A 15642-nucleotide genomic window follows, 5' to 3' on the forward strand; every position below is an offset into this window, starting at 1 on the left:
GGCTGGGCCAAGCCACCAACTCCCTTTGGGGCTCTTGGCTACATCTTTTATTCTTCTTGGAAATCTGGGCTGGCTGAGGAACAATCACCAGCCATGGCAGAGGCTTCCCTTTGGTGACCGTCCCCCTCCTCCTCTTGTGACCCCCCTGACCAGGGGGCAGGGCCAGGAGGGGTGCACGTGTGGGGAGACCCTCAAGTGAGTACCAAAGTGCATAAAAGGCGGGCCGCTCAAGGAGGGTCTTAACAGAACATGGCTTCTCTCCTGCACTAAGGCACTGGCCATCGCCTTCTTGTGTTGTCGTCCCCCGGCAGCTCTTCGGCCAAACACGGAGGGCACGAGCTCCAGCCTGAAGTGGTAGGAAGCAAAGGCTGCCTTATACACAAATGTGGCACGAAGGTAGGTACTGCTTCGCTCCTGCACTACGGCCCCAGCAACCCTCCCCCCCTCCTCTCGTGACCCCCTGGCTGACTGGCAGGGCTGGGAAGGGTGCACACGCACAGGGACACCCTCGAGCGGCTGGGCTCAGCCAAAGTGCAGCAAAAGTGCGCAGGGGCTGCTCGCTTAAAGAGGGTCTCCCCGCTTGTGCTCATCCTCTCGGCCCCGCCACAGCTGACAGGGTCTTGAGGAGAAGGAGGAGGAGATATTCCCAGAGGAGGAGGATATTCCCAAAGGAGGAGGATATATTTCCAAAGGGAAGCCTCTGCCATGGCTGGTGATCGTTCCTCAGCCAGCCTGGATTTCCAAAAAGAAGAAATAAAAGGAGTATCCAAGATAATCCAAGAGCCCTAAAGAGAGCTTCCTAGCTTGGCCCAGCCTCAGCTTTCTGAGAGAGACGCAGAGAGCAGAGAGAGATATACACATAGAGACATAGACAGAGAGGGAAACTGGCTGATGGGCAGGTGTCTTTGGCAAGTGTGCTGGCTTTCTAAATAGAAGCAATTCTGATTTATACAACTCAGCAGTTCTGTTTTACTGAAACCTGGCTTAATGCAGAAATTCATGACAACAGCATATACATCCCAGGATTTCAGATATTTAGATCAGACAGAATTGAAGAGACATCAGGTAAAACGTTTATATAGCAACAACAACTGGTCTCAGGGTATAACTATAATATATACATTCTGTGATGAAAATTTAGAGCCTTTACATATCAACTGCAAGCCATTTTATTCTCCACATGAGTTCTCATTTCTAATAGCTGTGTATGTTCCTCCAAATCTTGTGTAAAACAAGGCATTACGAACTCTAGCTGATCAGATTATGGAGGCTGAAGCCAAACACCCAGATTCCCTTCCCATCATTTTAGGAGATTTCAATCAAGCAAATTTAAGGAAAGAGCTCCCAAAATGTTTCCAGCATGTAAATTGTCCCACCAGAGGCAAAAATACTTTAGACCACTGCTACACAACAGTAAAAGATGCTTATCAGTCTTTACCATGAGCAGCTGTGGGACACTCTGATTACTGCATGATTCACCTTGTACCTGCCTACAAAGACTTAAAACCATGAAACCAACAATTAAATCAGTGAGGACTTGGTCTGATGAGGCAAAGCTGAAGCTCCAGGCTTGCCTTGATTGCACAGATTGGAATGTTTTTGAAGATACCTCTGCAGACCTAGATGAGCTCACAGATACTGTAACATCCTATGTCAGCTTCTGCGAAGACTTATGTGTACCAACAAGGAACCTGCATATATATAGTAACAATAAACCTTGGTTCACAGTCAAACTTAAGCAGCTACATGGTTCCAAAGAGGAAGCTTACAGAAAAGGTGACAGAATGCTATACAATCAGGCCACAAACATATTAACGAGAGATCAGAGCAGCAAAAAAATTAAAAAATTAATATCTTATGGACCAACTCCTGCCCCTTTCGTATGAAAATTGGCTTATGTTGGGGGATTGGAATGAATGATTTCTCCACCCTGGTATAGAACATCCATCAAAGGGATTAAATCTTTCCAGGGAGAACTACCAAAGACTTTCTTTGAGATGATGGATAATTTAGCACTAACAGGCTCTTGGAGGCAAAAAAAAAAAAATGGTTCTGCAAGATAATTTGTGAAGGCAGTAACATAATAATTGACAATGAGAATATCACAAAGGCTTTTCATAATTTCTGTTCTAACCTGTATGAAAAACAATTAGATAGGCCTAAAATAGATGAATACTTGTTAAGACAATAGTTGCTTAAACTCTCGCAAACTCAGAAGCAACTTATGAATGACCCAATATCTACTTTTGAAATATCAAAAGCCATTAAAAATGAAATTGGGTAAAGGCTGTGGTCCAGACAGACTTATAAGTCAATACTACAAATGTTTTTTTGTAAAAAAATTATTTCAATTTTCCACATTTTTAAAGAAACATTTCTTTTTAGTGAACAGCATGATTCCAAGTTTTCACATCTCCGTACAGACATAGTTTAGTTTACATATTCATCTTTCACATTTAGTTCATATCTTACCTCTACTTTACATATTTTCTATGATTTTTCACAGATATTTTCCTCAGGCTTATTTATAAATTTTCAATTCATTTCTTAACTTATTCCTTTTAGCTTTAAATAATTCTCATATCATCATATTAATTATACTTATACTTTTATCTGTCATAATTACCATTCCATTGCATATTCTCATTTCATCATCTCAAAAATTCCTTCTTGATTCAAACCCTTAAAACAAAAATTTCCCCTACAAATACCAATTAAAGTGTGCCACCTCTATAGTTTATATATCATCTAATGAGTTCCCTTTTAAATCCCAATAATCATTTAACTTGATTATCCCCTTAAACATTTATAACAGTCATCTTCTAACAACTACCTAACAAATATACCTTTTATATCAGATTCTGCATGGTGTTTTCCCCTTCAATTACATCAAAGACATTTGTGGTATAACAAGAAAAATTAATCTATACAATTCATCATAAAGAACTGATATTAATTTCATTACAATAATTCTCATATTTCATTTCAACTGTATTCTATAAGATCGTTAAATATAGTTATTAAACTTATAGTTTCTCTTTGTTCACGTTCTTCCATTCCCCCCACTTATAATCTCATTACAACAATCATAATTCATTTCAATTATATTTCATAACTTTATCAGACTTAGATGATAGGTTTATCATAATTTCTCTTTTATCACAGTAGTTCCATTTATCCCTATATTTAGTTTAACAAAAAATTGGTATTCCAATAACAAAAAATATCAGTTCCAACCTTACATTTTAATAATCTATATTATCTATACTTTCTAAATAGTTTGATACTTCTAATAATTATACTACACCTCAGCACCTTGCAGTATCCTCTTTCTCAATTCTTAGTTAACCATTATCTCTAAGTCTTAAATAAACAATTTCATTTCAATTTTGTACGATTTCCATATTTCATTCTTTCCTGGTTTTGTTTTTTATCCTTTTTTTCCCCTCCTTTTCTTACTCCAATTTTTATCCCCCTTGTGCTGGTTAGACATATAGTATATAGTTGGTTGGGAATTGGGAGCTGTCCCCTTAAGGGAATGCTTCATGGGAAATGTAGTTAATGCCTCATGGGAGATGTAGTTCATGTCATGTGATCACATCTGTAATCCTGATTGGTCACTGAATTGACCTCTACTTGGGTTGGGGAGAGCCTTCGTTTTTTCCTACTTGGACCCCAGGATTGTGCTGGAGTCTCCCTTTGTTGTATCGTTATGGGATGAAGATAACCATCTTTTCACCTATGAAGACGACTATGCAAAGATAGGACATTAGATGAATCTCAACATAACTGTGAGTTATACCTTGAGGATCCTAATATAATCCAATAAAGAAAACTTTGCATGGAAGCCTTTGTAGTGTTTAACTCCTTATCTTAAGTATTTTGGAAAGATAAATATTGCCTGGGGCATTCCTGAGATGAGACCCCTCCCTCCGTTCCTTCTGCAGTTCCCTTTTCCTTATCTTAAGTATTTTGGAAAGATAAATATTGCCTGGGGCATTCCTGAGATGAGACCCCCCCTCCCTTCCTTCTGCAGTTCCCTTTTCTGCTGTGTCCTTTTACTTTGTTGGGTTCTCAAAATATTCCCTTTTTTAATTGCCTCCTCAAATCTCAAATTTTTAATTCCCTTTTCCCTTTTTGCTTTAAACCTCGTTGCTCCAATTGCTCATTGAAAATGGCCTCTTCTTTAATCAACTCCTCCTCCTCTTCTGGAAATCCTTGTTGTTCTTCATGCTCTAAAATTGCCATTTCTAGAAATTGTAGTGCAAAGCCAAACAATTTGTCTCTTTCTTGTAGCTTTTCTTTCATGTTTCTCAGTTCCATTTTTAATTCCAAAAACAGTTCTGCCATCTTTGACCACTTCTATCCAATGATTTAGTTCAGTCAATGTCTAAAATATTTATTTTCAATGATTAGCTTTTATTAATTATTCTTTAGATTTTCAATTCCATCAAGTAATCCAATATCCATAAGTTTATATTTATACCAAGATCGCCAAACAATCCCAAATCAATTTCTTCCTACTTCTTTCTTTTTTTCCTCAAAGTTCAATATTCCATTTTCACTTTCAAGGGGCTCTGTTTTGTTGTAGCAAAATTTCACTTATTTTGTATCTAATCCAGTCTTTAAAGAATCCAGGTTAAAGAAATTCATGAGTAATTCCTTTTACCACTAGATGGCACTCTCTATTGATGTCCAAGTTCCACCCTTTCCCCCCCATTTTTCTCTATTTAGGATTCGAAATCCAAAGTTCCAATAAATCCAGATATCAGCTACTATGTTTTTATTTTTCCTTTGACATGTTCAAGTTCAGCTTTAAATTTGCCTATTTAGTGTCAAGATAATATATTTTCCAATTTAAACAAGTATCTTCTTCAGGCTTCTCTTTCAAAATTCAAAGCTACTTTCAGCTGTCAAAAGTTTTTTTTTTCCTTTTCCCTCACTGTCTTTGTCCACCACTTTAATTAATTCTCTTAAGAATCCTTTAAAATTTAATTTCGGGGTACCTTGTATTCAATTGTTGCATCAAATTAGCCCAGTTGTTCAAGCTGTCCTCTTCTTCACCACACCTGCATGATTTTATCCCGGCTAGCTCTTCCACTTCAGGGTGGCCATTTTAGTCCACCACTATAGCCGTTTTTGGAGGAGAGTATTTGCCAAACCAAGGAGGGGAGATGCGGCTCCCCTCAACCCACCTGGTGGTCTTCCCCTCCTTCACCACTCCTACAGGGTGGCTCGGGCCCCAAATCAGGATGATCAGGGCCCTCTGATGGGAGAGCACAGACCAAAGCTGTGGACAATTGCGGTCGTCAACGAGGATGACAGCACCGGAAACAAATACTACAAATGTTTTGAAGATTAACTTCAGCCATTAAAGGATGTAATGAATTATATATTACACGGGGGAAAGTTACCCCCAACTTGGAAAGAAGCTAGTATTGTGTTACTACCAAAGAAGGTCAAGATGTTATGATGATAAAGAACGATAGACCAGTCTCATTATTAAATAAGGACTATAAACTATTTTCTGCAGTTTTGGCAGAAACACTAAAGAAAGTTTTACAGGCATATATTCATGAAGATCAATCTGGCTTTGTTCCAAAAAAGACAGTTAAGGGACAATGTGAGGACTCTTCTAAATATTATTGAATACTTACAATATCATAATGAAAGACAGGCAGCCTTAATACACTGCTCAAATAAAGGGAACACAAAAATAAGACATCCTAGATCTGAATGAATGAAATATTCTTATTAAATACTTTGCTCATTACATAGTTGAATGTGCTGACAACAAAATCACACAAAAATTATCAATGGAAATCAAATTTAGCAACCCATGGAGGTCTGGATTTGGAGTTACACTCAAAATTAAAGTGGAAAGAAACACTACAGGCTGATCCAACTTTGATGTAAAGATGGGATAAATTGTAGTTATTACTACTGAGTGGAATTTCTGTAATTAAGATGAATGGCTTACCAAAGATGGTTTTTCTGTTTCAGACATCACCCAATGCTTGCAACTTAAACGATGGCAGAGGGACATTGCTAAGTTCATGTAGCAAGAGAAAAAACCAAGAATTAGATATAGACTACTGCAAGATGCTAAAGAAAGAAGGGGATTAGGTTTATCAGATTTGAAATTGTACTTTGATGCTTGCTGTTTGGTTTGGCTAAAAGAATGGGTGAACCTTCAGAATAAGAGGCTACTGGACTTACAAAGTCATAAATTAAGATTTGGATGGCACAGTTACCTATGGTATGACAAAGTTAAAGTAAATGTTGATTTCAACAACCATTTTGTTTGATGTGCCATTCTGAGAATTTGGACTAAATATAAAACAAGTTTTTCCATGAAGATGCCTCTTTGGGTTTTCCCACAGGGAGCTTTTTAAAGAAAATAAATGTTGATGAGGCTGAACTGGTGGACATGGTAAAATAATATCTTTTGACTTGGGTGATCCTATTCTCAAGTCTTGAAGGAATTAGAATCAGAAGGTCCTGTCTGCCACCGGATTACATATCTACGGCTGAAAGAAAGATTCAAATTAGGCAAAAAAAGGGTTTAACTTCATTAAATATTATTTGGAAAACTTAATATGTGGTTGCTAAAATCTATAAAATGTTATAGAATTTAAATCTGGAAAATGAACAAGTAAAGCATTGTATGAGTCAGTGGGCAAGTATGTATATAAGGTAGTGCTTGAACAATGGGAGAATATGTGGAAAAAAGGTTTAAAATTTACATTAAATTATAACATAAAAGGAAACTTCTATAAGATGATGTATCACTGGTATTTAACTCCAGACAAGTTTTCAAGAATGTATAAATATATTTCAGATGAATGTTGGAAATGTAAATGTAAAAAAGGGATTTTTTATCATTTATGGTGGACATGTGATTAAAGCAAAGAAATATTGGAGTAGGATTCATACCTTAACACACAAATTTTTTAAAGGGAATATAAACAGAAAACCAGAGACTTTACTTTTGGGCTTAATGGAAAAAGACTTGGGGGTAGAATTGAACTTTGATGTTATAAATGTTGATGGCAGCAAGACTGCTCTACGTAAAGAAATAGAAAGTCATCTTGATCCCCACAATGGATGAATGGCTGCACAAATTGATTGAGTTAGCAGAGATGGCTAAATTAACTACTTTGATCAAAGGAAAAAAACCAAATACTTTTATTTCTACTTGGAAACTACTTCTAGGTTTTGTGCTTGAGATGGAAGAAATGAAACTTTGATTTTGGGTTTTACCAATTAGATAGATTCGTTGTTATACAAATGTTTAGTTTATTACGTAAAAGTAAAAAGTTGAGGTTTGATGTTAATGCCTTATTCTACTGCATTGAAGGGAGTCAGAAGTCAATGCCTTTTCTTTCTTTTTCCCAATTTCTTTCCCCTGCTTTTCTCTTCCCTTTCCCTCCTATTTTTTCTGTTATTTACTTTTGTATTTTCTTTGTATGCTACATTATAAACTGATAAAATTGTTATAAAAACATACAGTGTTGCCAGGTTCTGCATAGCAGCACTTAAAACCTACTAAAAGATGATCTGTGCCATAAACCAGTTTTAAGGACTATCTATTGAAGTTTTTCATTCTGGAGTGTTTTGTAATATAAGAGTAGTTTGCCATGTTCACTAGGCTCATCTACTGCTTCTAACCCTCCTTTTAGATGCTTATTTCTATATTTTTAGCTTTTTATGGATAATTTTTTGATGTATTTTTTATGCTTTTTAAACTTTTGTGCCCTATTTTTCTTATGCTAGTCTTTGACTGTAATAATGATTTGATTTGATTTTGTTCCCCTCAAATTCAAATCTGCATATGCTATTAGAAAATTAGCTTCTTGAGAATTGCACCTTAGCAGAAGTTTGTACAGCCATTAAAAAAAACAAAAATAAGAAAAATGCCTAGATAAGATGGTTTATTCACTCACTCACACACATACACGCACAGAGACACATGTATATACACACACATATAGCTATAGGAATCTATTCCCAAATCTATAGATTTCAATTTACCATTCTTTGAATGTTAATGGTAATGTAGTTTATACTAAAGAAAAATATGTGGAATGCTGTTTTTTTCCCTATTAAATTAATTTTTTTTTCCTATTAAATGACCAGAACCATGATAGAAGGAGTTTTCATGTGAAAACTTGTTGAGCCATTTTGTCCCTGAGTCTTATCAATTGAATACAAAGGCTTTCAGTAGAGTTCAGCTATTTACAAAGTAAATTTAAGTTTAGTGCCTTTTTAGAGTTTAATGCCATTATTTTTTGTTGATACTATTTAACAATTTAAACTTCACTAATATTGAACATTTTATTTTAAACAGCCTTGCAGTGTTTTTGTCTTCACTGTACAAAAGAGAACTTCACATGTACAACAGATGGGCTCTGTCTTACTTCAGTGACACGGAATAAAAACAAAATTCAACGCAATAGTATGTGTCTTGCAGAAAATGATCTATTTCCCAAAGACAGGCCATTTGTTTGTGCTATTTCAACAAGTAAAGGAGTAATTACAGTGCCTCATTGCTGTGATAAAGATTTCTGCAATAAAGTAGAACTTCCAATTCCAACACCAGGTAATCTTTTGTTTTACTAGCAGAAAATCGATAGCTGAGAAACATCTATAAAGCACAATTTTATTGTCTTTCATTTCACACACTACCAAGTTCTCAATATAATATTTAACTAATGAGTTCTTTGTTTTATCTTTTGTGCTCCCTTTTTACATCCTTAGGTCCTGTAACAGGGAAGTTTTCTTCTACCCTAGGACCTGTGGAATTAGCTGCTGCCATTGCTGGGCCAGTTTGTTTTCTTTGCATTTCACTTATGTTGATTCTTTATATCTGCCATAATCGTTCATTCATACACCATCGAGTTCCAAGTGAAGAAGATCCTTCAATGGAGCGACCATTTATATCTGAGGGAACTACTTTAAAAGATTTAATTTATGATATGACCACTTCGGGATCAGGATCAGGTAATTAGCTCTCATATTTTAGTAAATGGTTTTTAAAAAGTTATACTATTAATAATGCTAAGGATACATAGAAACTTGCTGTATATTTTGAGGGGATTTATCTCTAGGTGGGTTTTTGTTGTTGTTGAGAATTTCATTTGTTATGCCAAAGAAAATTTTATTTTATTTATAGAGCATGAATAAATGTTCATATGCATATTTATATTTGAAGCTTAAGGTTAATGGTATTTCCAAATTTAATGCCCCATTGTAGATAAAACCCTAACCTAACTATACTTTATCCTTAAGATTTATAATATATGGGTAATCATCACTTATCAATAATTGGGACTGCAATTCTGTTGCTAATCAATGTGGTTGTAAAGCACAAAGTTATGTGGCCACATCATTTAGATACTACAATACAAGCAGTCCCTGTTGCTGTCATTCAGCAGAAAGCATTGATCATTTAACAAGAACCACCTTGCAATTTCCTGCTGATTTCCACCACCAATATCATTTGAGACGATGGAAGCTGTAAGTCCCAGGTAGCTCATTAGCAGGCCAGCAGAAAGGTAAATGGTTGCTTCCAGATGAGGGAGGTTATGTGGGCAGTAGGGTGCACAAGCTTGTTTGATCTGAAGGTGACTGCTACTAGATAAGGCAGGATGTAGACTGTTGCAGGGATGTGTGTGATTTTGGGTGGTGGGTGGTGGGGTTGCTACCAGGTGAGAGAGACTTACTAGAACAACTTGCAAACTTCCTGATAGCTTTCCCATTGACTTGGTTGTTGGAAGTGGCAAGGAAGGTGACAAATAACAACCAATGTGTGAGCCAATTGCCAAGCTATAATTGATAAACATAGTCAATTATGGGGGCTATACTACAGCCAGAACTTCAAGAACCAATTGTAAGTAATACTGATTCAGCACTACTTCAAACTATTGCAACTTCAAACAGTTGCTAAACAAGTGGTTATTATGGTCGGCAAGGACTACTTATTAATATATTTACCTTTACATTGCAATTTTATTTCTGAAATTCAGGACAGCATACATAGAGCTCCTTCCTCTTGTTTTGCCCCACAGCAATCTTCTTTGGGCTAGTGGTTAGCCCACTGTCACTTGTCAAGGTTCTATGGCTAAGGATACCTTAGAATCTTTAGGCCAACTTTTAACTACCATGTTGCATTGGTTGTCATGTATTTTGAGTTCTATAGAGAAGCCAAGCAGGTGTCCTTGGAGAAACAAGGCATTGATAATAGTTGTAAGAAAATGCTGAGACGGTGAAAGCATACAAAAGAGCTAAGCTGTCATAATTCACTACATGTGTTCCCTGGTTTATATCCATCCATTCAGCAACCATTCAATGTTACAGTGTCACTTACAATGGACTTATAACTGGACCTTAAAAATCCAGCCATCATTACATCCCTACAATGATCATAGTGAGGGTGTCTAGCTTGCAATTGCAATGTTGCAGCTAGCCAGTCACAAGATCATTTGCAGCTTTCCACAAGCAACGTCATTGGAGAAACTGTTAGAGAAGGTCACAAGTTGCTCCCGCTATTTTGCTTGCAAGGAGCCGGCTGTGAATACAAGATACTCTACTCTGTAGCACATCCTGCCCACCTGATTCTGTCATATAGCCTGTCTAAAGCAACACATTTCTTCACCTGTGGCCTCCGCTGGCTTTTCCATGTCTTCCACCAACTTGTCTGCATCCATAGCACTTGCCCATGGCCTCTGCTGTCCTACCTGTATCTATAGCATTCATTCACCTGTGCCCCTCATTGAGCCAGCCACAATCCCCTTCCTCTCCACACTCATTCCCTGGGACTCTCATCTCTCCCTGTGTGTTCCTGGAATTATGACAGCAATCATGATTGCCAGAATTGCCGTTAGTGATATCACAATTTACTTTACAAACACATGTAAGCATTCCCAGTCCAAACAGCTGTTGAAATCTGAGGATCTATGGAATATAAGAGGAGAGGAGTAAAAAAAAATCAGTTCAAGCTAAAAGTGTAGTTCCACCTAGATTTGTGGAGTATATTTCCTGGCCTGGTCTATTTCAAAGGACGAACAGGATATATAAACCAGATTTGGTTAGACTCCAATTAGAAAATTATTTCAGCTTTAAATAGATTTTGTGATCCATTTAAATTGGTTTAGATTACATATTCAAATATTAGTGGAAATGTAATAAGAATCTTTAGAGATAACGGCTCCTTAGATATTGGAGTAGAATGTTGCAGTGATTAAAAAAATGTTGAAATATTTGGATATTTATAGCAAATGCAATAGAATAATATTGGAGATTAATGCAGCCAAAGAGCTGCTCAAAAGTATTTATTGTTACTGGAAATTAAACTGTTATTTTAAGTTGCCTTTTTTTTTAACAAAGTAGAATTAGTCTCCTTTATTTATGACCAAGGAAAAGCATGGCCAACTAGAATTAGAAATAGCTAGGGATTTTAGTAGTCTTTTGATAGGAGGAAAAGCCTGGATTGATTAATTGGTTCTTTATCTGATAAAAAAAAAACTTTTTTTTAGGTTTGCCATTACTTGTTCAGAGAACAATTGCAAGAACAATTGTACTACAAGAAAGTATTGGAAAAGGTCGCTTTGGAGAAGTCTGGCGAGGAAAATGGAGAGGAGAAGAAGTTGCAGTAAAAATATTCTCTTCAAGAGAAGAACGCTCATGGTTTCGTGAAGCTGAAATCTATCAAACCGTTATGCTCCGTCATGAGAATATTCTTGGATTTATAGCTGCAGACAATAAAGGTTGTTACAATCCAGAAATACTTTGCTTATCGTATACAGTAACTTCTTATTATATACAGGTAGTCCTCAAATTATGACCACAATTGAGCCCAACACTTTGGTTCTTAAGTCAATTGTTAAGTGAGCTGTGCCCCATTTTTATGATCGTTTTGCCACAGTTATTAAGTAAATGTAGTTGTTAAATTATATTTGTTAAGCGAATCTGGTTTTCTATATACGTTATATAGTTGCACTGGTTTCCTCATTGACTTTATATGTCAGAAGCCACCTGGGAGGGTCCTAAGTGATGATCACATGATCTCAGGATGCTGCAATCAAGATACATACCATTTGCCAAGCACCTGAATTTTGATTATGTGACCATGGGAATACTGCATTGGTCATAAGTGAAAGTTGGACATAAGTCATTTATAGGTGCCATTATAACTGAACAGTCACTAAATAAATAGTTGTAAGTTGAGGATTTCTCATTTCTCAATGAGAAATATTAACGACATAATACCTAAACATATTCAAGAAAAACATCTGAATAATTATAACTTGAAAAATGTTTTTTGTTCATTGAAAACAAAATTGTAATGGCTTTGGGTTTATGTTCAAATCTCTCTTAAATATTAAGTATCTCTTATTCTGCTAAATTGGGTGCTGTCCTTGTATGTCAAATTTAACACTCAGAATTCCTCAGCAAACAGGGCCATTGCAGAAGATTTAAGAGTTAAAACCCAAAGTCAGTGACAATTGCCAAGGATGGGAAATCTTTATCTGGAATAAATTGCACTAGATTTATTTGCAAGGCTAACAGAATAATAGCACTTGCCAATCCAAGTACTTGAGTATTAATGACCACAAGGAGATACTAAGAGTATAAACTAGACAGGAAAATAAAGAAAAAAATCCTGGAAGGCATAGCAAGTTATTTCCCGATTGTTTTCAAAGGCTATGTCCATCAAGTTAAGAGCCTCAATTTGAAGAAACATTTATCTTTCAAGTGTGAATAATTTTATAGATTGATATTAAAAGAACTAAAACAAATTGTTTGCAATGAGGACTTTTGGTTGTACAAATGGTTTATATTGCAATGGTTTAACAAATTTTTATCTGGATGGTAGACATGTTTTTCATCTTGGATTTTTAAAAAAGTATATTTATTGCTAATTCAATGCAGTAAGATGTGGGTTATTTAAATCTCCATGACTTCATTGGGATTTAAACAGTTGATGTGTGTAATTTTGCAATCACTATTTTTGATACAAGTAGATTGCAATAACATAATTAATATTCCGACTACAATAAAATAGTTATTCTTAAGAGTAGAATAGAGAATACTTTATTTGACCAATGTGATTAAACATACATTCTCATACATTCAAAGCAACAGAGTAATAATTAAGAGGATTAAGTAAAGAATAATAATAATACTACAACCAAATAAGACAGATAAAAAAACAGACATAAGTCAGTTTTGTGAGAATTAGGTGTTCAGCAGAGTGATAGCATGAAGGGAAAACCCTATCCTAAAACCGTATCTAGTTGTTTTTGCAACTTGCAGTGTTTGGCAACTTGTAGTTGCAGTGCCCTATAGTGACATCCCAAGGGAAGGAACTGAAAGTTTATGTCCAAGATGTGAAGTGTCTGTAGGGATTTTCTCAGCTTCTCCTTCTGATCTGCACAATATTCTATGGAAGGCAGATTGGTTGCTATTGTTTCTTCTGCAGTCCTAACTATCCATTGGAGTCTGTACCTGTCCTGTTTGGTTGCTGTATCAAACTAGACAATTATAGAAATACTATCGGCAGACTCAATAATTCTTCTGTAGGACTCTATCAACAGTTCTTGGGGCAATCTGCACTTCCTGAATTGACACAAGAAGAACATTCTTTCATTTTAATGATAATTCTAATGTTAGTGTCCATTTCAAATCCTGGAAAATTATAGAACTTATAGAACCTAAAAACTTAAGGACTCTACTCTGATAGTCTGCTGTTAAATATAGTAAGAGGTGATAGAGGAAAGGGCTCCTCCTAAAATCCACTATCATCTCTACAGTTTTAAGCATGTTCAGCTCCAGGGCCAGTTATTCAACCTCCTGTCTGTAGGCAAACTCATTACCATCTTTTATGAGACCAACAACTGATGTATCATCCGCAAACTTCAATACTTTAACAGAGAGATCTCTAGATATGTAGTCATATTTCCAGTGTGTTGGATTTATTTTAATTGTTCCTTTTCTGTTTTGATTCGCAGATAATGGTACATGGACACAACTCTGGCTAGTGTCAGATTATCATGAGCATGGTTCTCTTTTTGATTATTTGAACAGGTATACTGTTACTGTAGAGGGAATGATAAAGCTAGCATTATCAACAGCCAGTGGACTTGCACATCTTCACATGGAGATTGTTGGCACACAAGGTAACTTAATCCCAATGTTTGTTTCAGTTGTTAATGTACATCTTCCCTCAGTGGTATACATTTTGAAATCATTTTAATAATCTCCATTGCAATTTAGTTTGATTTAACATTTATGTGATTTATGTTTAAATTGAAAAAGATTGCATGGATAATAACAGTTTTGGAATATCCACTAATTACAGTTTTAGCGGGAAACACCCCTCCTCATTATTTCCTTCTTACTATAGTTTTTCTTTCTGAACCGATAGGAGCACCATTTTCATGAATATTCCTTCTGAAAGTTCTTATTCATTTTCTATCTTTTTGTTTAATCATCTATTCTAAATTAAATTTTTCTATATATCTTTTACCAGGTGAGCTAGCATGTTGTATTTGAGACACAGTAGGAGCCAAGCCAGATTTTTAAAAAATCTAATAAGCCTAGTAAAGAATAGTAAATCTACTGTAGTCTAGTATATTTATTTTAGCTAAAATTAAGATTTTCCAAACAAAGGTAGTCTCTCAAATTTCTTATGGCTCCTAAATTTACTCTTTTCAAAGATTAATATTCTTAGATTCATTAATTTGAGATATATGGATAGTTCCAAAATGCCATCTTGCATGTAGAAACAGGCATGATCTTGTTGAATGGTAGAGCATGGTTTCTTCTAATTACATTTGACTCATGTTAATCCTATATCCTATAGATTTGACCCATTAGTATGTAGAGATAATTTTTAAAAGCCCTAGATAAAATTCATATATGGGATTCTGGGATTCTATATAGAAAGTTTGTGCTTATTAGGTTTTAATAATGTTACAACTGCCCTCAAAGAATAAATTTGGCATATAGATCTCCAAACAAATTTAAGCAAAGTGTTATATCCCAATATTGATCATATTCTTCTGAAAAGGTTTGTGCCAGCCTTTTATTTATCATCCATTACAATTCTGAAATTCTGGAAGCATTCACTTTAGCCAAAATGGATGCATTGCCTGCAGCAGTCTTTTATATCTTCAGTTAGGTCCATGTCATAAAACTACAGAGGGTTTGAGAGAAACTCTTAAGCAAGATGTACATTGCTGCTTTCTGTACAAGGATTCTAGGCAGACCTTCAATAACCCTATCTGCGTAGGGAGTGTTCTTTCTACTTAATGTTTTTAATTTCTGAAAAAGACTCAAAATACCTTCCCATTCACCCAATTTTGACCAATCAACTGCATCATTAATTAAGTTTTAATTTTTTTATAATACTGTATGTATTTATTCTGCTCTATTTTGTTATATCTCCTCTTAATTATTTTTTATTATACTTAATATTTTTCTGTTATTTAGAAGTATTTTATTGCATCTAGCCTTTGGTCTGCAATAAATTAATTTTATTTGAAATTCACAATAACTTCATTTAAAAAAATCACGACATCAGATGATTGAGCATAGTTTTTTTTTTTTATAATCTCACACTGATTCTTCCTTATTTGT

The 15642-nt window shown here is 35.5% G+C and overlaps 1 protein-coding gene across 3 annotated transcripts in view; it reads left to right on the top strand.

The window, feature by feature from the left end:
* Positions 1–15642, top strand: part of TGFBR1 (transforming growth factor beta receptor 1) — a 37165-nt gene that overhangs the window by 12738 nt on the left and 8785 nt on the right. For all 3 annotated transcript variants that reach the window (XM_087947138.1, XM_087947137.1, XM_026678316.2), the window contains 4 exons: positions 8351–8602; positions 8761–9003; positions 11538–11768; positions 14013–14180. In XM_087947138.1, the coding sequence (XP_087803264.1) occupies positions 8351–8602; positions 8761–9003; positions 11538–11768; positions 14013–14180 (894 nt within the window). The remainder of the gene's footprint in view (positions 1–8350; positions 8603–8760; positions 9004–11537; positions 11769–14012; positions 14181–15642) is intronic.

This window comes from Notechis scutatus, chromosome Z (genome assembly GCF_049901735.1).
Source record: "Notechis scutatus isolate UNSWTSFEM ecotype Mainland chromosome Z, rNotScu1.2, whole genome shotgun sequence".
In the NCBI taxonomy this organism is placed as follows: Eukaryota; Metazoa; Chordata; class Lepidosauria; order Squamata; family Elapidae; genus Notechis; species Notechis scutatus.